General features: G+C 40.5%; 1 protein-coding gene across 3 annotated transcripts in view; it reads right to left on the bottom strand.

The window, feature by feature from the left end:
- Positions 1-23,102, bottom strand: part of CALCOCO2 (calcium binding and coiled-coil domain 2) — a 113,398-nt gene that overhangs the window by 29,417 nt on the left and 60,879 nt on the right. For all 3 annotated transcript variants that reach the window (XM_089674362.1, XM_089674363.1, XM_089674364.1), the window contains 6 exons: positions 20,778-20,873; positions 15,181-15,249; positions 11,179-11,286; positions 8,988-9,083; positions 8,749-8,817; positions 111-218 (listed from right to left, as the gene is read on the bottom strand). In XM_089674362.1, the coding sequence (XP_089530488.1) occupies positions 111-218; positions 8,749-8,817; positions 8,988-9,083; positions 11,179-11,286; positions 15,181-15,249; positions 20,778-20,873 (546 nt within the window). The remainder of the gene's footprint in view (positions 1-110; positions 219-8,748; positions 8,818-8,987; positions 9,084-11,178; positions 11,287-15,180; positions 15,250-20,777; positions 20,874-23,102) is intronic.

The raw sequence follows: 23,102 nt of genomic DNA, 5'->3' as shown, positions 1-23,102 counted from the left end.
CCACCCTAAAAAAAACAAAAAAACAATACATATAACTATATCATTAGATGTCCTTAAAAAAACAGGGTTCTATTAACTGTCAATAGTTATAGCCTGAAAAATACATTCACCTGCTCCTCTGCCAGCTTCTGTTCCATGCTGGTCCTGGTCTCTTCAGCAGATCTGAGGTCTGTTTTAAGCTCTTTTATTTTATTTTCCAAGTCCAACAATTTCTTGTTCTAAAAGTAAAGTATACAAAAGTGTTCCTCAGAAGATAATACAGTATATAATAATAGCACAGGTATATCTTGTTGCATTACAGGTCAGTAGTCAGACCTAAACCTAGTAGCTTTGATGCAGTTGGCCAGCTTAAACATGTATTGCAATATGTGTGAACTGAAAATCGATATTTTTATTGCAAAGTTTGCTGGAAATGGTATATAGCAGTGTGCAGAGGGTTCTTTCAGAATTTCTAGTAATAATATGTGATTACACCCCTTTAGCACCTGATAGATAAATGAATGTACAAGTTATTGGGATTTGAGCCCAGGTATATCTTGTTTGTAGAATTGTCTAATGCATCCACCACATCTAAGGACTTGACATTTTTTGTTCTTGAATTTCTTGAATTTAGATATGATTTCAAACCACTTCAAGTCCGGACACTTTCACCCCCTTCCAGTCCAAGCCAATTTTCACCTTTCAGCACTGTCGCACTTTGAGTGCCAATTACTCAGTTGTGCAACACTATACCCAAAATAAATTTTTATCATTTTTTTTAGATGGATAGCGCTTTTGGTGGTATTTAATCACCACTGGGTTTTTATTTTTTGCTATATAAATGAAAATATAACATTTTGCAAAGTTTTTGTTATAAAATTTAGCAAATAAATTATAAATTTAGGCCAAAATGTATTCTTCTACATTTTTTGGGTAAACACAGTGTGTATTATTTATTCTGTGTGAAAGTTAGAGTCTACAAATTATGGGATATATATCTAAAATGCCGAACACTGGTATTTGGTAAGGCAATGATCAGGATGCTGGTATGCGGTATGGAGGTGATCAACACATTGGTATGAGGTATGGCAGTGATCAGGAAGCTGGTATGGTGTATGGCAGTGATCAGGCCGCTGGTATGGTGTGCAGCGGTGTTCAGGACTCTGGTATGGCGGTGATCAGGGTGTTGGTATGGCATATGGCAATGATCATGGTGCAAAAAACTCCAATGCCGTAAAACACTCTGCCGTACATGCCATTCCATCACCCATGGCCAAAAAGACTTCACAGTCAAAGGAACCACTAACAGGATTAATGGTTTCCACAATTGCCCATCAGAGTACATAGTCTACTGCATAAAATGCGCCTGTGGTCTATTCTATGTTGGAAGGACCATCCGGACACTTAGAAAGAGGTTAGGCAAACACAGACCCCTCATCGAGGATGGTTCAGATAGTGTCCCAAAGCACTTTCTAGAAAACCACAACATGTCCATAAGAGGACTTGTACTATGGGCTATTGAATCCGTCCCCCATTCTTTTCCAACTGCAGAAAGTTTTCAACGGCTATGCCATCGTGAAACCTTCTGGATTTACACCCTCGGAACCTTGGCCCCAGAGGGTTTTAATGAGGAAATAGAGATCCACACTAATCCCTCTAACCACCCATACCTTTGCACCTTTATGTTGGTTTTCTCCCTCTCCTTCTGTTCCCACTATGCTAAATGCTAGCTTCTTTGCAGCTGTCAAAATACCTGAACAGCTGCTGTTCATCCAACAAATTTCAGCCTGTCTTCTGATTTTCAGATTGAAAGATGTTGGGTAGGAGGATGCCGACAGGACCACCCACAGCTCGAATTTTGGCTGGCTCATCATTGACAGCTTTACCTGGCGTTATATAAAATTAGCCTGTTGTTTGAAATTGCATACTTTCTTCTCCTGGCAGGATCCTCTCCACTGACTATTAACCCTTCTTGCATCAATGGGTACCAGCAGAGAATCCATTGATTCAAACCTCACAGCAATGCCAACCAGTGCTTCGATTGTGTGTAGGATTTATAGGGGCATGAAACTAGGTTTCTTAAAGCCTCAGGCCTATGTATTATGGCAAGTGTAAGGGCATCGCAGCAGGATCACTTATCACAGCAATTTTATCATATGCAATTTTTTTTTGGAATAGCTCACTTCAGGTAATATCTAAACTAAGTCAAAGTATAAATTCTTTCTCTCAGTTCTGTGGTTATGCTATTAATTGGACAGAATATAAAATTTTGTGGTCATCAGGAGATCTGAGAGAATTAAAAATTGTTGCAACACCATTTTCAGATGCTACATCTCATATTCAACATTTTGGAATATATTTACCATGAGATTTGGGTTGTTTATGTGAACTGAATTAACTACATATTTTCTCAAGTATTACAAAACATCTGGGGTCACTTACCATTAAGTCTTATGGGGCAAGTGGCTCCCATTAAATTGAGGATAGTGCCTTTATTATATACAGATGTTGTCTTTTTTGTTAAAAAAGGAAGGCATTCTAGAATTGTATGTAGCAATCTCACAAGTACACAGTGCCATGCAGAGTTTTATAAAGTGTGGGGTTGCCATATCCTATTTGGTATAATATCAAAGCCTTATCAAGTATAGCAAAACATTGACTACTTGTTACATAAAGGGAAATTTTTCAATTTTGTCACATAGTGAGGCTGTGTAAAACAGGGTTAGGGTGACAATTTTATTACATGACTAGTTTCATTCATAAAGGTCCCCCTCTGCTGCTCAAAACTAGCACCATGCCGATTTAAAACATTCCCCTGGCCACTTCTTAATTGTATGTGTGTTTTAAGTGTCACAAAGGCAATGGCAAATCTGTAACAGATATTTTATTTAGTAAGTTTGATTGCAGGGGATGAAATACACACAAAAGTTGCCAAAAAATTTAAAGCAAAGCAGCCTATTTTGCAAAAGATATGCAATTGAAAAAGGCTGCCAGAAGATCCTTTGGTGGGCTACTGTTTTTCTTTCTGTTGAATGATCAATTCAAGTGAAATATTTTTGCAAACACCAGAAATTATAGGGCTGATTTACTAAAGTCAAATAGGATGTTCACTTTGCAAGGGAAGTGGCACATTACAAGAGAATTTTCCAGAGAGCTTAGTGAATGCGGTGAAATTTCACTTTGCAAAGAATACCCAACAAGGAAAAAAGAAACAACAGCATTTTTGCTTGCCATGACTGGATACTAAGCATCAGTAAAGCTTCAACTTAATTAACTAAGCTCTGAGGAAAATTCCAAGCAAAGTATACAGTCTATGGCTGGGTTTCTCAACCAGGGTTCCTCCAGAGGTTGCTAGGGGTTCCTTGAGCAAGGAGCAATTTTTACCTCTCAGATAAGTTCCCACTGACATCATTGATCTTTTTAGCTATCTGTAAGGGGGTATTTCTTCCCAATAACCACATGTGTAAGGAGTATTCTTCCCACTGACCATCTTACTAATGTATCAGGAGTTATAGATATAGTACTTTTTAGTAGGGGTTCCTTGAGATTGAAAAGTTATTTCAAGGCTTCCTCTGTGTTGAAAAGGTTGAGAAAGACTGTTCTATGGTGTTGCGTTACTAAAGCTGGAGCGTACAAAATCTGGTGCAGCTCTACATTGAAATCAATCAGCTTCCAGGTTTTATTGTCAGGCTTAATTGAACAAGCTAAAGTTAGAAGTTGATTGGCTGGCATGCACAGCTCTACCAGATTGTGAGTGCACCAGTTTTAGACCCCCCCCCCCCTCCTATTTGTATTTTTTAAATCAACCCCTAGGTTGCTATGAAAGGGTGCCATTTGCTGCTACAAACGCAGCATGATAAAACCTCATAATGCTATTGCTATGGTTGTTCTTTATAAAGAAACAGAGTTGCCTTCATGGATGGTCTCTTGCTACATGGGCAAGAAACCTGTAAAGAACACTGTACTAACAACCTTGTATGTTTCTGGTGGTGGATACAAGGTTTAAAGGATAAGTTCACCTTTTAAAAAAAAAAATAATAAATGCATATCTTTCATTGCAGCTAAAAAATGTGCATTTATAATTTTTTTTAACTGGGAGCCTGTAAACCCGCGATTAGCAAATCACTGGTGCCATGCAGGACTCCTGCAGACTTGTCAGTGTATCTGCCTGCTCATACCTCGTACAGGCAGGCAGATACACACTGACAGGCATTGAGCTGATGCAGTATTGAGCTGCTTATAATAGTCTTTTGTGATATTACATGTCCGTTTACGGAGCCTGCTCTCTTCATGGCCACCTTCCTACTATCTTCAATCTACACATTTTAGTTTGTATTCTTTGTAGCTCTGGTTTCATCTGATGTCATATTCTTTTTTTTTTTTAATCTAAACAATTTTATTGTCATAAAAGTATAGGTGGTACATGTAGAGTGTACAAAATTGTATGTAGCAGTGTTATAGCATATGGTCATATCGCATCACAGAAAAATGAAAGATGTTATATTTTTATGTCACATTTATATATATTGCTGTTTTTTACCTTCTTTTGAATTGCTTTGGAAAAATCCGTAAGTATACAATTATGAAAAAAAAGTGGCAGTAGGGTGGCAAGGCAGATTTTTCAGGTGGAAATGTGTTGATATGCGGAGTCTGGGGACAATAGGTTGTGCAGCAATAGTGCTAGAAGAACAGGAATTCAATAGAGTGAGGAAGTGTAGGGGTGCAGCTGTACAGGAAGTGCAAGGTTTCAACCTATGTCTGTAGCCACTGTCCTTGTTATTTTCACCCTCAGGCCTGGGAGAAATAAAGCTCCAGACACCAAAGTGAGCAAGCTAAATCTCTGAAAGTTTAATGCATGACAAGAACGATTATACAGAACTCAGTAGGCGTTGCTTAATCTCAGGATGACCAATAAAACATTCCATTCTTATCAATATAGTTATGTGAAGAACAGAAACTGGAAATAGTTGAGGGACACCATATAAGGTAGTTTCGTTTACAGGAATTAAACTAGTCTAAGAAAACAAGAGAAAAGTTACAAAACCGAAACTAACTGTCCACACGTCTAGAAATGGAGGCATTATACAAAATGGATGCCAGTTAATAAGATATATTTCCTTACAATAAGAGTCTAGTAGTAAGCAACCAGTGGAGAGAGAGGGTGAAAATATGAGAGTCCAAAGGAGACCAATGTCTGTAGTAGTGACCAAAGAGTGTTCTGGTGAAGAGGATACATCAGCAGGAGCATAGCTCAAGCAAAATCCAGGACTGGAGGCAGAGTTCCTCAGTGAGAAGATAAAAGTGCCACTTAGGCTTTATTAATATATAGAATACTAAAAGAAACCATGAGATAGCAAAATGTGTAACAATACTTAACTAATAGCCGACCGCAGATAGCCCAATGACGGCTGCACTGCGGCCGGCCAGTTCTGGGTGGACGTCATATGACGTCCTACCAGAACGCACTCGGGGGCGCGCACCCGGCGATCTCCATGATCGCTGTGTCCTACGGACACAGCTGATCACGTGACGTGGTAAAAGGCCAATCACAGCGGCCTTTTACCACGTGATCAGCCGTGTCCAATGACACGCTGATCACCGGGAAATGCAAATGCCGGTTCTCGGCTGCACTTTCCTCACGCTGTCAGATCGTGAGGAAAGTACTGCCGAAAACCGGCAGTTGTCAGAGCGGGGATCGGCACCGATCATCAGGGTCACTGATCATCAGTGCCCTGATGATCGGTGCCCAGCAGTGCCACACACAAGTTCCGCCCACCTGTGCCCATCAGTGCGCCCACCTGTGCCCAGCAATGCACTCACCTGTGCCCAGCAGTGCGCCCACCTGTGCCACCCAGCAGTGTCACCACCTGTGCCCAGAAGTGCCACCTACCTGTGCCCAGTAGTGCCACCCACCTGTGCACACCAGTGCCACCCACCTGTGCCCACCAGTGCCTATCAGTGCAGCCCAGCAGTGCTGCCAGTCAGTGCAACCAGTTAGTGCCCAGCGGTTGTGCCAGTCAGTGCCCAGCAGTGCCGCCAGTCAGTGCCCAGCAGTGATGTCAGTCAGTGCCACCTATCAGTGCTGTCTATCAGTACCCAGTATCAGTGTCAACTATCAGTGCCACCAATCAGTGCCACCTATCCGTGACACTTTATTAGTGCTGCCTATCAGTGCCGCCTATCCGTGCCACCTCATTAGTGCTGCCTATCAGTGCCGCCTATCAGTGCCCTTCAGTGCTGCCTATCAGTGCCCATCAGTGCTGCCTCATCAACGCACATCAGTGAAGGAGAAAAATAACCTGTTTGAAAAATTTTATAATAGAAACAAAGAAACTTTTTTTTTTCACATTTTTTTGCACTTTTTTTGCTTATAGCACAAAAAGTAAGGTTCCCAGCAGCAATTAAATACCATCAGAAGAAAGCTCTATTTGTGAGAAAAAGATTATAAAAATTTCATATGGGTACAATCTTGCATGACCGCGCAATTGTCAATCAAAGCGCGACAGCACTGAAAGCTGAAAATTGGCCTGGTAAATAAGGGGGTATAAGTGCCCGGTAGGCAAGTGGTTAATCATGGTTTGTGAAAATCACAGTAATTCTTTACAAATGGAGACCCTTCCTTGTCTATTTATTTAAGGAACTCGCCATACAAATGCTATGCATTCGCTAAACTGTTGCAAAAATCTCAGCAACATGTCTAATATGTTTGTTTCCGATGATTGTCAATTCCAATGCTGTATTTTCCTGAATTCCTCAATCAGGTCAATACAGTAGAAAAGGAAGGCTAGAAGAGGATATATGTGGTAGATGCTAACATAACCAAACTTCACTAAAGGGGATTTTTATGGCCTTTGCCATGTCAAAAAAATGAAATCCTTCTAAATTCTGCAGGAACTGCAGTTTACAGCAGAATCAATAACTTGCCACACAACAGAAATATCTTAATTCCAAAAGGATATGCAAACTGTAGACAACAGATAATCATATTGGTTTTGGACCTCTTGCGAAATTGAAATATTCTGGCAAGGAATGTTATTTTATTGTATACACACAGCATGAAGAGGAAAACATATGACTTAGACAGACCCTAAACCAAAGTTATAATCTATTATAAAACCACAAACGCATGTTATCCTCTTGTGGAACTAATTTTGCTATGTGCACATAAGGTCATAAGGTAATTTTTTAAAATCTTGGACAATTTCTAATGCTCCTTTTATTGTGACAAAATAAAAATATTAGTGATGCTTTTTGTGTTGCTTGTTTCTGAGTCTGATGTACAACGTACATGAACCTTTAGGCCACGTTCACACGGGCAGTCTGATCAGGTCCGCCTGTCAGTTTTTCAGGCAGACTTGATGGGAAGCTCCATGCATCTGTTTACATCCAATTACCTCCAAGTCTGTCTACAGTCAGCAAAAAATTGAAAAGGTGTGCATCCTTTTCCATTTTTTTCAACCTACCTCTTTACCTGGGATTAAAAATACTATTTCAGTCTTTGCAGATGACACCAAGCTGTGCAGTGGAATAACGTCCTTACAGGATGTCTCCAACTTACAAGCCCTCAATGCACTGTTTAATTGGGCAAATATGTGGCAAATGAGGTTTAATGTTGATAAATGTAAGGTTATGCAGTTGAGGGCTAAGAATATGCATGCATACTAGGGGGAGTACAACTGGGGGATTTAATGGTGGAGAAGGATCTGGAAGTTCTGGTAGATCACAAGCTTAATAATGGCATGCAATGCCAAGCTGCGGTTTCTAAAGCGAGCAAAATCCTCTCGTATTAAAAAAGGTATAGACTCCAGAGAGAGAGATATCATTTCCCCGGTACAAATCTTAGTAAGACCTCATCTGGAATGTACAGTTCAGTTTTGGACATCAATTCACAAAAAGAACATTGGGGAACTGGAGAAAGTACAGAGAAGGGCAACCAAACTGATAAGAGGCATGGAGGAGCTCAGCTATGAGGAAAGGTTAGAAGAACTGAATTTATTCTCTCTTGAGAAGAGGAGATTAAGGGGGGATATTATCAACATGTATAAATACATCAGTGGTTCATATAGTGAACTCAGTGTAGATTTATTCACACTGAGGTCATCACAGAGGACAAGGGGGCACTCTTTACATCTGGAGGAAAATAAATTTAATCTCCAAACATGGAAAGGTTTCTTCACAGTGAGAGCTGCGAAAATGTGGAATAGACTCCCTCAAGAGTTGGTTCTGGCCAGCTCAGTGGATTACTTTAAAAAAGGCCTGGATTCTTTCTTGGATACACAGAATATAACTGGATACTAACATTTATAGGTAAAGTTGGTCCAGGGAATTATCCGATTGCCTCTTGGGGGATCAGGAAGGAATTTTTTCCCCTGCAGGAGCAAATTGGATCATGCTTTGTTAGGGTTTTTTTTGCCTTCCTCTGGATCAACTGTGGGTGTAAGATTATAACTTTTTTCTTTTTTTTTAATGGTTGAACTGGATGAACTTTTGTCTTTTTTCAGCCAGACTAACTATGTAACATCAGGCTGCCCATAGATCCAATATGGGTCCACAGAGTTCCTGCAGATAAAAACTGAACAAATATGGATGTCACAAAAGTGACCCCCGTTCCATTCTGCTCTGATATAGCAAGGGATATGTTTTCGGATCCCCTGCTGATTGGACCGGATACAGCCCATGTGAATGGGACCCTAGACTAGCTTGGTCACAGTGCGCAAACCATATTTTTAATAGTAGGTTGTGAACACCATGTTTACTATACTCTCTTACCTGTCTGTTCAGCATTTGTTCTAAGTCGGCCTTCACCTTCTTTTCATTCGATATTATCTGCATATGTTCCTTTAGTATAAAAGATATATTAATAATATCTGTCATAAAGCTAGCAAAAGCCACAGTTTCTGAAACACAAACTAGATTATTTATATATTTTTTCTACTAACACCAAATATCGTGACAAAGGTGTAGGGGAAGCTGAAAAAGTTCTAAACCAAGGCAGAAAAATTAGTTACCTCACACTTGTCTTTCAGCTTGGTTTCATTTCCTTGAAGATGAGCAATATCTAAATGTATTTTTTTTATTTCTTCATCTTTAGTTGCATTTTCTTTCTGTAATTTGAGCATAATTATTTTACGATCAATATATTTATTATACAAGTTAATAGATACAACTCAAGAGTAAGTATCATACATCCAGAAGAACATTGAGAAGCTACATTGTGTGTAGCCATAGGACACAGCTATCTGTCTGTAGCACTCTCCTAGTCAGGTGTTAGGATAGGTAAATTTAGTTCGGGCCCATTGTAGTCAATGGGGTTAATCTGCTCTGTTAGGCAAATATAGTTTAGCTCACTGTACCCAGTGAGGCTGGAATTTTGTTTGGGATTTAAAGCTAAGTGTTAGTGTAGGTAAATTTAGTTTTAGCCCATTGTAATCAGTGGAACTGCATTTAATTATTTTGGTCTGGTCTGTGCTTCGGAGGCTGCATGATTGTTTGCTTCTTCCTGTTTACCTGGAACAGCTCTGGGTAGTAGAGGTGGGGGCCTACCAATCAGCAGCTTAATATTTATGTAGCCCCAGCCAATTCCTGGGAGGTCTGGCCAGAGGATTCTGGGAGAATTCATAAATACCTTGGAGTAGAGAGCAGTCTCATCCTCTTCCAGAGGGAGAGATCATCACTGGGCTTGTTTGCCCTTCCTGTGCATTCTGCCATGTGCTCATCGAGTGGAGGCCCCAGCTGTAAGATTGGAGGGCCTGGAACCACTATTTGCTGCTGAAGGTTGGCCAAAGGGCTGTCATCTGAGGATCTAGTCTGGTACCACTGGGAGAAGCTGCCTGCAAAATATTGGTAGGTGGCCACCATTTGTTCACAGGCATTCTGTGAGTACAGGAAAGGAGAAATCCTAGAGGCTGAGTGCCATCACCCCTTTTGTGTGCTAGCAGGTCAGCTTTATGTTTGCGAAGAAGTTTTGCCTGAGAAGCATAGTCATTCTATTCCTTGTGAAGCTATTGCTTGGACTGTTCACTGAGGAAGGCTCAACCTCCTCAATACTGTTACTGCAGTGCCTGTCCACTATCAGCTACACAGGGACAGTGTTCAGAGTTTCAAGAAGCAAGTTTAGTGTCCTCAAGTTCATTATAGTAGGTTAATGGAGTATCCTATGTTCCCCAAACCCCATCCAAACTCAACCCTTTGTTAAAACATCAAAAGCAACAATCCTGGACTGTTCCTTGAGCCAAGGGAGTAAAAGTGCAGGTGTGCCTGGCTGTGGGGCAATAACTGGGAAAAGGAACCTTGGCACATTACCAACGGCTCCTCCAGGGTTATCGCTACATATCAATAACTGCAACAAAATCTAAAGAACAATGTCACAAAAACCCATCCAATACTTGCCTCAACAACATTATGAAGAGATCAAAAAAGAGGAGAATAGAAAAGAGGAAGGAAAGAAAAAAAGGGGTTTGAACCTGGAGACCTCAACCAATACTCTGCCAGGTACAATATTAAGAGGATAATTGAATGTGTGTATATTGGGCCCTTGGGTCCTACGTTTTTTCAAATTTATTCTTGGCATCATTCTTGTTACTGATCATCTTTTTATGGGTCATTATTCATAAGATCTTTTGTTAGATCTGAGAGAGGGAAATCAAAGTTTTCTTCCACAATTTAGCTATAGTTATCTTAGCCACTACCACTATAAGTATAAAGTAAGTTAATCTTTGTGAGCTATGTGAATTGTTCCCGATTAGCTCATTAGTAGTGTAATTTGAGGTTGTTGCTGCAATTGTAATCCTGTGACCCTCTGAAGTAAGGCAAAGGTCCTGCTCCAAAATTTCAGGGCACTCCCACCAAATATGTAACTTAGTACACTAAACATCACAACCCCTAAAACACAAAGAGAACAGAGCTTAATTATTTTTAATGCCAGTAAACAACTGCATTAAAACCAGAAAGCTCACGTATGGTCACCAGTGCGGTTTACAGGACTTCAAACAATTTCTCACAGCTGGTGTCCACAGGACTACCTCCAGGGGTTTCTTTGTCAGGACCCATAAAGTTTCAGCCTTCGTGCTGTAATCTTGAACAAATTACTTTTTGGTATCCATCTGTCCCCAGGAAAGACATGACCTGTTTTTGGGCTCCCCACAATGTATACAACACTGCATACAACACAGTATAGTAAAAAAAAACATAAGTGCTTACCTGCTGTAAAGTCAGCTGCTGTTGAAATTTGGATACATCATCTTCTGCTCTTCTGAGCATTGTTCTAGTCTTTGTTAAATTGCTCTCCAGGTCCAGTACCTTGCTTTTCTAAAAGCATGAACATTTTTTGTTTAATGAGACTTTACAAATTATTTCCATCTTGAGCCTTAGTGGGCACATCATAAATATGATAAAGATTTTTTTATAAAAAGTATCCTTGCAAATGGTCTTCACACAGCCTTGCCATATAAGGATTAAAAGTGACTTCAACAAGTCAACTCCGAGTTTAACAATCACTTCCTAGCAGCTACATTTTTGGAACAAATTAAGCTGGTCTGCACTTATTGTTTATGTATCCAAAATAGCAACTGTCTATGCAAACTTATTCAGTCCTCCCCTTGAAAATGATAGTTTGAGTCCAACAGTAGAATCAGGTAATATTTGACATGTGTTTACAATGCTGACCCATAATCAGTGTTGGGTTCCAGAATGGGTAAATTTATGAAGCAGAGCAGAGGTGTGTAGAGGAAGTCTCAAACAGGAACAGTTATGCATGGATCGAAATTCAGCTGGTTCCTGCTCAACCGGGGGCTTTTCAATCCAGCTATGGCCAGCTTTAGGCCTGAGCTTCGTTTTCTTAGTATAGTTTCCACATATTTGGTCACACTGTAGGATACTAGCATGCAGGCCCAGGCTGGCCATGGGGCACACAGGGCATTTACGGACAGCAGGAGGAAACCCGGAGTCCGTGGTCCAGACAGGGCTAACACAGACTGCAGTCACCATTCACCTCCCGCAATGCGGACATTTATTTGTCTCCACTCCCGGCTCACTATGTCATCCTATCAGCAGAGCAGGGGGAAGGAGGAGCTGGAGTGGTAGTCTTTTCATATTAACAAGTGGGTAACTACCTGCTTCATAACATGATCCAGATCTGTAGCTCTTCCCATCCCCTACCCTGCTGATAGGATGACACATTTGGTGGGGTGGGAGACCCTCGAGAGGACACTCAGGTTGAATCTTGCCTCTCCCCTGCCAAAGGTAGGACTGTGCAGGGGAGGCATAGAGTAAAAGAGGGCACTGTGATCAGAGAGAAAATGGTGGGGGGGCATGACTGCAAGGGGCACTGTGATGGGGGGCTGTGATTGCTAGAGGCACTGTAATGTAAAGGGGCACTGGAATATAAAGGAACTGCACTGTAAAGGGACACTGTATTCATTACAGTGATCCTTTTCTTTGTATCACAGTGCCCCTTTACATTACAGTACAGAGGACTGACTCCATAAATATCCTGTCATCAACTACCCCGCAAACATAGCAACCCTCCCCTCTTGTCTGTTCGGTCTCTTTTTTGTCACAGTCTGGGCCTGCTAGCATGTAGTATCCTGTCATAATACTGAAGCCAAATGACAAGATCTGGTCATTTGGCTACACCGGGAGATGTGAGTTGTTTTGTTTGTATTCAATTTTATTGTTTTAGGGATCCTGTATCAGGATGCATCCAAACAATGTCTTATATTATGTGTTGCTAGCGGAGGAAGAAAGAGAATATTGGCACTAGTTATTTCAGAATCAAATAGTGAGCAGTTACTGGAATACAAATGTTTGGCTCATTCCTTTGTTGATCGGGGCGTCTCACATTTGGTGAAATTCAGCTGCTGATTCAGATCTTATCTGGCTTTGTCTGGTAACTTTACTCAGGCCACAGTTTCCTCTGTGTAGTTTCTACATACAGTATCTGGTCACACTAATGCTGCAGGAAACAAGCTTTAAGTATCCTGACAACCCACATGGAAGAAAAATATATTTGAAATATATTTTGAAATGACATAAAAAAATCATTTTAACATATATTTTTAGAAGTATTTGTAAATGTATTCCAAAAACGTAGATTTGCATTTTTAAAGACATACAGTATATTTGAAATGTATCTTTAAAAATATTTTTCATATATTTTGTAATAATAACGCATTTCAACATGCAGTATATATATATATATATATATATATATATATATATATATTTATTGAAATATATTTTGAAATATATTGAATATGGCCAAAATTGTAGCATTTCAAATATATAGCAATATATTTGGAAAGAATATTTTTATAATATATTTCAAATATATTTTTCTTCCATATGGGGAAAGCTGACAAATACTGTTGTAACATTCAGGGTGGACATAGCATTTGTGCAAACTGCGCAAGTACACAAGAGCCCTCTGGGAACTAGGGGTCCATTTTTACTAGATGTACAGTTGCAAGAAAAAGTATGTGAACCCCTAGGGATTACGTGGAGTTTTGCATGAATTGGGCATAAAATGTGCTCTGAACGTCATCTAAGTCACAACAATAGAAGACCACAGTCTGCTGAACATAATACTACACAAACATTAGATGTTGCCATGGTTTAATTGCACATAACATGTAAACATTCACAGTGCAGGGAGGAAAAAGTATGTGAGGCCCTAGCTTAATGACTTCTCCCAGAGCTAATTGGAGCCAGGAGTGAGCCAACCTTGACTCCAATCAGTCTGATGATATTGGATGTGTTGCTGACAGCTGTCCTGTCCTTAAAAAACACACACCTGTTTTGGGTTTACTGGGTTCAAGAAGCACTGTCTGATGTGAACCATGCCTCGCAGAAAAGAGCTCTCAGAAGACCTACGATCAAGAATTGTTGACTTGCATGAAGCTGGAAAGGGTTACAAAAGTATCTCCAAAAGCCTTGATGTTCATGTGTCCACGGTAAGACAGACTGTCTACAAATGGAGAAAGTTTAGCACTGTTGCTACTCTCCCTAGGGGTGGTCGTACTGTAAAAATGACTGCAAGAGCACAGCGCAGAATGCTGCATGAGGTAAAGAAGAATCCCAGAGTGTCAGCTAAAGACCTACAGAAATCTCTGGCACATGCTAACATTTTTGTTGACACATCTACAATAAGGAAAACATTAAACAAGAATGGAGTACATGGGAGGACACCACGGAGGAAGCCATTGCTGTCCAAAAAGAATATTGCAGCACGTTTGAAGTTTGCAAAAGAGCACCTGGATGTTCCACAGCACTACTGGCAAAATATACTGTGGACAGATGAAACCAAGATTGAGTTGTTTGGGAAGAACACACAACACTTTGTGTGGAGAAAAAAAAGGTACAGCACACCAACATCAAAACGTTTGGTTGAGGTTATTGCTGCCAAAGGAGGGTCAACCAGTTATTAAGTCCAAAGGTTCACATACTTTTTCCTCCCTGCACTGTGAATATTTACATGTTATGTGCAATGAAACCATGGCAACATCTAATGTTTGTGTAGTATTATGTTCAGCAGACTGTGTTCTTCTATTGTTGTGACTTAGATGACGTTCAGAGCACATTTTATGCCCAATTCATGCAAAACTCCACGTAATCCCAAGGGGTTCACATACTTTTTCTTGCAACTGTAGTTCAGATGGCTGCAGAGATCCCTCCCACCGCAACCTAGAAATAAACACTGCTCACTTCTACCTAGATATCAATCAATACAAAGTGGACAGTAGGTAAATAGGCAGGCTGAAAAAATAGTCCTGCATAGGCAACTTGGCAACCCTGTCCATCACTGGTAACATAAGCATAAAAATCATAAATAAGAATTTTATACCACCTGCATATAACTTTTCTGCCTTAAAAGGCAGAACCATCCCCACAGCACCTTGTGCATGTTTCAGGAAGTCAAAGTTGGCTCCCATATCCAAAATGGTGGTGCCGTGGACCCTCAGCAGTAAGCAGAACCAGCTGCAGGAAGATAGCACTGGACCCTAGGCACTTGTTAGGTACCTTATTTGTAAACATCAGCAACTACAGTATTTGTAGCTGCTGACCTTTAATTAAAAAATAAGTCAAATTTCTCTTTAACCTGCTGCACACATACATTTACAGTATATGGACACTTATTATTCCAAATACAAACTTTTTTGTTGTAGAATAGTGGATAGATGGTCAGTGCACAAATTATTGTTTTACCTCCACCTCCAGTGAACGCTGAAATTCCTCTTTCTGTCTCTTGTCTGATTCTGAAATACCTGTTTGCACCTTGTATATAAAAGTACAGAATTAGTGAGACAACTGTCCCTGTAATACTTTCACACAATCAGCATGGTTACTGGCCATCTCTAGAAAAGGCTAATTAACTCCAGTTTCATTAAACGGGACATCACAACTTCCCTCTTTGTAGCCACCATGTCAAGTGTACTTAGCACGTAGCAAAGGTCCCAATGGTCCTCACCCCTGGATTCTCTGATTAGCTCACTGGCTTTGCCATAACCCGTAACAGAGCCTAAAGTCAAATTACTTACATCCCAGGCATTTGTCATCTAATTAAACAGTGAGTTGGTAAAGCTGACCATACAGTAGCAGATTTTCTAATCTAAAAATATTTGCATGAACAATCAACAAAGTTCTCAGCACTTTTTTTCGCTTGACGAATGTCATTTGAAAGTACTTCAAAATTTTGTTTGCTTTTAACCTTTGATTTTAGAATGAATAGTTTCCCGAAGGAAAACCACATACTGTACACTGTTAGATATTACTTTATTCTTGTCACTGTGGTTGAAAATTAATGTTGATTTTACCCTACTAATGATCAGAAAATTTAAAAATATTTACTACTGTATGGCAGCTTTAGGGAACAACTGAATTAGCATTTATTTTAGAAAAAACATAATTAATTATTAGGATAAAATAAACAATACATGTGCATAAAGGTATATGTGCACATATCCCATCTATATTAAATTCCACCATTTTTCACAAACATCTCATAGCACTAAATTTCATCTACCCATGCTCTATCTGACTAAAAAAAAATCTGTACAACATTTCTGGAAGTATCAAAAAAGGATTCACCCAGTCATCAGCACATCAGTGGACATATCCTTTAATGTACTCTAACGCAGGGCTTTTATTCTCAGGGAATAGGTGCAGAAACTCAACCACAACACAGAGCAGAGTTCAGGAGTGCACTATGTACAGAGTGCAGTGTTCAGGAGTGCACTATGTACAGAGTGCAGAGTTCAGGACTGCGCTATGTACAGAGTGCAGTGTTCAGGAGTGAACTATGTACAAAGTGCAGAGTTCAGGAGTGCGCTGTGTACAGAGTGCAGGGCTCAGGAGTACATAGCGCATGTTCAGGAGTGCATTATGTACAGATTGCAGAGTTCAGGTGTAAGCTACATGCAGAGTTTAGAAGTGAACTATGTACAGCGCGCAGAGTTCAGGAGTGTGCTGTGTACAGAGTGCAGAGTTCAAAAGTACACTATGTACAGAGTGCAGTGTTCAGGAGTGTATTATGTACAGAGGGCAGAATTCAAGAATGTGCTACGTACAGACTGCAGAGTTAAGGAGTGCAGAGTTCAAACGTACACAATGTACAGAGGGGAGAGTTCAGGAGTGCACTATGTACAGAGAGCAGAGATCAGAAGTGTGCTATGTACAGAGGGAAGAGTTCAAGAGTGCACTATGTACAGAGTGCAAAGTTCAAGAGTGCACTATGTACAGAGAACAGAGTTCAGAAGTGCACTATGTACAGAGGGAAGAGTTCAGGAGTGAACTATGTACAAAGTGCAGAGTTCAGGAGTGCGCTGTGTACAGAGTGCAGGGCTCAGGAGTGAGCCACAGAGTGCAGGGCTCAGGAGTGTGCTATGTACAGAATGCAGAGTTCAGGAGTGTGCTAGGTACAGAGTGCAGAATTCAAGAATGCGCTAGGTACAGAGTGCAGAATTCAAGAATGCGCTAGGTACAGAGTGCAGAATTCAAGAATGCGCTAGGTACAGAGTGCAGAGTTCAGAAGTGCACTATGAACAGAGGGCAGAGTTCAAGAGTGTGAGCGATGTCCAGAGTGTAAAGTTAAGTGATGCACTACGTACAGAGTGCAGAGTTTAGGGGGTGTGCTATGTACAGAGTGCAGAGGTCAGGAGTGCACTATGTACAGAGATCAGAGTTCAGGAGTGCATTATGTACAGAGTGCAGAGTTCAGGAGTGCACTATGTACAAATTGCAGGGTTCAGGAGTAAGCTACATGCAGAGTGCAGAGTTTAGAAGTGCACTATGTACAGCGGGCAGAGTTCAGGAGTGTGCTGTGTACAGAGTGCGGAGTTCAAAAGTGCACTATGTAAAAAGTGCAGAGTTCAGGAGTGCACTATGTACAGAGTGCAGAGTTCAGGAGTGTATTATGTACAGAGGGCAGAATTCAAGAATGCGCTAGGTACAGACTGCAGAGTTAAAGAGTGCAGAGTTCAAACGTATGCTATGTACAGAGGGAAGAGTTCAGGAGTGCGCTATGTACAGAGTCCAGAGTTCAGAAGTGTGCTATGTACAGAGGGCAGAGTTCAAGAGGCACTATGTACAGAGTGCAGAGTTAAGGGGTGCACTATGTACAGAGTGCAGAGTTCATGAGTGCCCTATGTACAGAGGGCAGAGTTCAAGAGTTCATCTTCTACAGAGTGCAGAGTTCAGGACTACACTATGAACAGAGTGCAGAGTTCAGACGTGCGCTATGTACAGAATGCAGAGTTCAGGAGTGCACTACATACAGAGAGCAGAGTTCAGGAGTGCACTATGTACAGAGAGCATAGTTCAGGAGTGTATTACGTACAGAAGGCAGAGTTCAAGAATGTGCGCTCTTTTCCGAGTGCACAGTTCAGGAATGCGCTATGTTCAGTTTACTCCTAATTGTCCCTCCTCCACCCAGTACAGAGCTCTCCACCCAGTAGAGAGCTCTACACACCCCACCGTCCAGTACAGAGCACTCTAAATATAGCCAGCAGCACATATCATTGTATTCTGATGGTAGTGAAGTCTCCCCGCTGTCAGAACACAATAACTCAGTGGGAGTGATTTCCTCATCCACCTTAAATGTGTGGATGGGGGAATCGGATCATTTTTTTTTTTTGGATTCAACCCACTGGTTGATTGAAAAAATATGATTCTAGCGTGGGCTGTCTTACAGCAGGAGTGTGCATGCTGCGGGTTTCAGGAGAAGCTGTTGCCATGAGATTATCACAGCTCAGCACATCCCTTACCCCCTCCCTCCTCTGCTCTTATAGGGATAGTGCAGGAAGGGTTCTGTACAAATTGCCAGGAGAGGAGTGCTGTCACTTATACACACAGAAGCGAGCTTCTGCATAGTGAGCAGTGGGCAAGGGGCACCTCTGTCACACTCAAGCTAAAAAAAAGGCCTGCTCTCACCACATTGAAGGGTTTGATAAAGTTCAAACTTTATCATTGTTTTGTTTCCTTTAATACATAAACTTAATTTAACAGATAGACAATTAGATTACCATAGAATTGACAACAACACAAAGTATTCCAAATGATGCTTGTGCTTATCTCCACTGATGACCAATACAGTATTATGCTAAGGTTATTAGTGGAGTACCCCAAAGTTTAGTGCTGGGACCCCTTTTTGTTTAACCTATTTATAAATTATATGGAGTTTGGAATTAAAAGTACCATTTCAGTCTTTGCAGATGACACCAAGCTATGCCATGGAATAACGTCCTTACAGAATGTCTCCAACATACACACAGACTTCAGTGCATTATTTAACCAGCCAACTATGTGGTAAATGAGGTTTAATGTTGATAAACATAAAGCTTTCCACTTGGGGGCTAAAAACATGCTTGCATCATACATTCTAGGAGGAGAACAGCTGGGGGAATCAATGGTGGAGAACGATCTGGGAGTTCTGGTAGATCACAAGCTTAATAATGGCATGCAATGCCAAGCTGCGGTTTCTAAAGCGAGCAAAATCCTCTCTTGTATTACAAGAGGTATAGACTCCAGAGAGAGAGAGAGATATCATATTACCCCTGTAAAAATCATTAGTAAGACCTCATCTGGAATATGCAGTTCAGTTTTGAGCAATTCACAAAAAGGATATCGGGGAATTGGAGAAAGTGCAGAAAAGGGCAACCAAACTAATAACAAGCATGGAGGAACTCAGCTATGAGGAAAGATTATAGGAACTGAATTTATTCTCTCTTGAGAATACAGTGGGATATGAATGATCACCATATATGAATACATAGGTGGTACATATAGTGAACTGGGTGTAGAATTATTCGGGGTATGGTCATCCCAAAAATTCAAGGGGACACTCTTAACGTCTGGAGAAAAATAGATTTAACCTACACATACAGAAAGGCTTTTTCACAATAAGAGCTGTGAAAATGTGCAACAGGAGTCAGTTAAGAATTGCTTCTGGCCAGCTCAGCTCAAGAGCTGAATGCATTCCTAAATGCACAAAATATAACTTGATATTAACATTTATAAGTAACAACACCAGAGATTGCTGATCCAGGGAACTCTTGATTGCCTTCTGTGGTACCAGGAAGGCATTTTTTTCCTCCTACTAGAATAAGTTGGACCGTGCTATATAGAGTTTTTTTGTCTTAATCCTGGATTAACTGTAGATATAGGATTATGTACTGTTTATGGAGGTTTTCTGTTTATTTATCTATTGGTTGAACTAGATGGACTTGTGTCTTTTTTCATCCTGACTGACTATATATATGTAATTAGTGACGGCAGAGATTTATATGAAGAGAGTATGGAGTGGCAAGGGCAGACAAGCAAACCTAATACCATGAACAGAATTGTAGTTTAGGCTGCACACTCTGAAAAAGGACGGATTAATGGAAGTTGAAATCAAGGACATAACTGCAAAGAAGAAAGCACATACTTACATCTCCCACTGGCCATGCTCCATCAAAGGAATCATCCCCCAAAGTCCTCTTCAGAAAGTGACACTTCCGGGAGTGTCAATCTTCTGAGGCCACAGGGCATTCGGTGGTTCCTCCCCTTTGACCATTATGTACTGTATAGAGGATTCCTCATGATCAAAGCAGTGTTTAGCAGTGAAGGCAGTGAGAAATGTTAAAGTGTTACTAAACCCACAACAGTAAAATCAGTCTGTATATGCAGTACAGAATACTTCTAATACTGTGGAACCTAAGGGGTTCCAAATCGTGTAAAAGGATGTTTGATCCTGTCTTCTCTGACAGGCAAGAGAGACAAGCAGTAAACCTAATAAGATGAACATAATTGTAGTGTAGGCTTTGATCCTGTCTTTTCTGATCCTCCCCTTCCTCCACAGTCCCCAATCCATTAGCTGAAAGTACAGAGACATATGAGGTATTCTGCACATGCTCAGTTTAGTGTGTACTGCTAGAGAGTCTTTTGGGAGGGTGCAGGTGATCGGCACAGGGCCAATCAGCACTGTCCAGACAGAGGGTCAGCCTCATAGGATAGTCAGAGGAGAATGAAACTTCTCCTACAAGCATCAACCAGTGCTTAGCCAAACACTGATAGACATTACACGATTGCTATATGCTGCTGATGAGAAAAGGTATTTAGCAGTTTATATTTACTAGATTAATTGCATTTCCATGTTCTGTGTACTGTGGGGGACCAGATACAGTGAATGCAGGGTCCTGGGTTTAGTAACACTTTAAGTGCAGCAATAGAAGTTCCATTCTGAAGAATTCACTATATAATTTGTATGTTAGCCATCCCATTTCCAGAGTGTCCAGAAGAGAAGCTAGAGAAGTTGGCATACAAACCTCAAGTTTAGCTGTCATTTTGGTGACCTCTTTTTTACAGTTATCTAAAAGATCACTGAGGTTCTCTACTGCTTGTTGCTTGGCTTCGTTGTCACTCTGCAACAAAAGAGAGCAAGATATTGATTGTTGTCACAGATTAAGGTTCTATCACATTGCAATCTATCCCTGTATATTTGCCTGCCTTAGTATTTGTTCCTTTGATTTAAGAGCCTGTGTATTATTACAGGAAATATAGATTTATTTTTTGCTGATTTTCTTCATTGTGTTCTCAGGGGAACTAGCAATCCAGCTAGGGTAGACTTGTTTCCAGCAGATGTCTATTGTTTTCTTCCCCAGAACTGGGGCTGGGGGTATGCACTTTCCTACATAATAGCAATTAGAGGCACACTTGGCAATCCTAAAATCCATGTTAACCTCCCTAGCGGTATAATTATTTCAGATTTTTGGTGCTGAAAGCGGTACCATTTTTTTGCATGGAAATATGTATTTTTTTATTGTAGGCCTGTAATTTAGGAATAACTCACTGAAATCTGTCCAAACAAGAGTCTAGTAAACATTCCGGATATGATAAAACTTGAAACGCAAAATCATAAATTATAATTTAATATATAATTATAAAAAATAATAATATAATAATAATAAATTTAATTAAATAATATAATCAAACCAAAAACACTGAAATTTGAAATATAGCGCCAAGTTCGCACATCGCTGAGCAAAGTCGCAGAATCGTTTTCAGTGTCTGATGACGAATTTCCCCACAAATCATTATCACTCAATTCTGCAAGTGGTTCTGATTTACTAACGCTGTTCTCTAGCCAGTCTAAAACCGCTTTTGAAATAAAGGGACGCTTTTTGGACGCCATGGACTTTTCTAAGTTTTCAGGCAGAAAGAACAGTCAAAATGCAGGCAGGAGACAGGACAAAGCAGTAGGGACAAAATGTATGTGAAATGTGTATGTGAAACAGCATTGTTTTACTATGTAATAATCATTGTAAAAAAAATGACATTTTTTAAAAAATTTAAAATTTGCCGCCGGTTCCGTCGCCCATACGTCCCGACGTCACAGGGACCGGAACACGGAAGCCGGATGCCGGCATCGGCCGGAGGAGATGGCCAGGGACACTGCAGGGGACGCATCGCGGGAGCGAAGGACAAGGTAAGCGCTGCAGGGACTCCCTATGCAACGCTGCATGGTAAGCCCGAGTGTAGCTCGGGGTTACCGCTTTGGGTACTGAAACTTTACCCCGAGCTGCACTCGGAAATACCGCTAAGGAGGTTAATGGGATGACAGCTAGAAAGGAATGATCAATGGTCAGATCAAACTTGCAAGGTTGGGAGAGTTCCTACAAATTGCATCTAAAATACTGCCATACCATTTCTGATGTAACTCCATGCTCACAGCCACGTGCATACACCTCCTGATAATAAATACCCTAAATACTAATTTAATCTACTGTACCAATTTTGCAGGGATTCAAATTCTACATCCTCTGCTGTTTTCACAGATTACTTACCAATAGGAGGCAGCTAAGAGGCCATGGTGTAAAGTGTTAAGCATCCCCTTGTAGCCTTAGCAAGTGCTATCTAAGGCTCCATGCACACGGGGCATTTTAACAATGCTGGTAACGCTAGCTGTGTAAAGCCAAGTTAAAAACGTGCGTTTTTCAGTGTATTTTAGCATTTTTGTATTAGCGTTTAGCTGCAGTGTTTCGCTTTTGCATTTGCAGATTTTAGCATTTTTTAAAGTTTGTTTTTAGCAAAAAAAAATTTTTTTTGCTAAAAAAAAGTCCAAAAATGCTGGTTTGACACAATTTACCGCGTTTTACTGTGGTTTGCCACAAGAGCGTTTTTACAGCTAAAAAACTCCTCTAGAAACCCACTAGTTCTGTTTTTTTTTTTCAGCCAAAAAACACCCCTGCCAAAAAATGTTGATTACAGTCTATGTGTGCATGGACACATAGGATAACATGCTGGGGGGTTTACTGGCTGTAGAAAAAAAAATCAAAAGTAAAAAACAGCCGCTGTAAAAACGTCCTGTGTGCATGAGGACAAAAATTCTCACCTTACAGTAGGAAAGGTCCTGCTTAGAGTGTGGACTAGCAGTAAAAGATATACTAAGAAAATGTTAAATATTTGCATGACATCATGCATGTTGGATAATTGGAGGTGGATTTGCATCTTATTGTTCTATAGATTTGACTTCACACATCAGAAGCCTAAACATCATGCCACCCCAATGGTAAAAGTTCTAAGTAGGGTTCTAACATTAACCTGCATAATGCTATCTAGAAAAAAAATTTAACACTGAAATCCAAGCAGAT

This window comes from Staurois parvus, unplaced genomic scaffold (genome assembly GCF_062004578.1).
Source record: "Staurois parvus isolate SC_StPar_1 unplaced genomic scaffold, SC_StPar_1.0 ptg000151l, whole genome shotgun sequence".
NCBI classification, from domain to species: domain Eukaryota; kingdom Metazoa; phylum Chordata; class Amphibia; order Anura; family Ranidae; genus Staurois; species Staurois parvus.
This window is presented reverse-complemented; position numbering and strand designations above follow the sequence as displayed.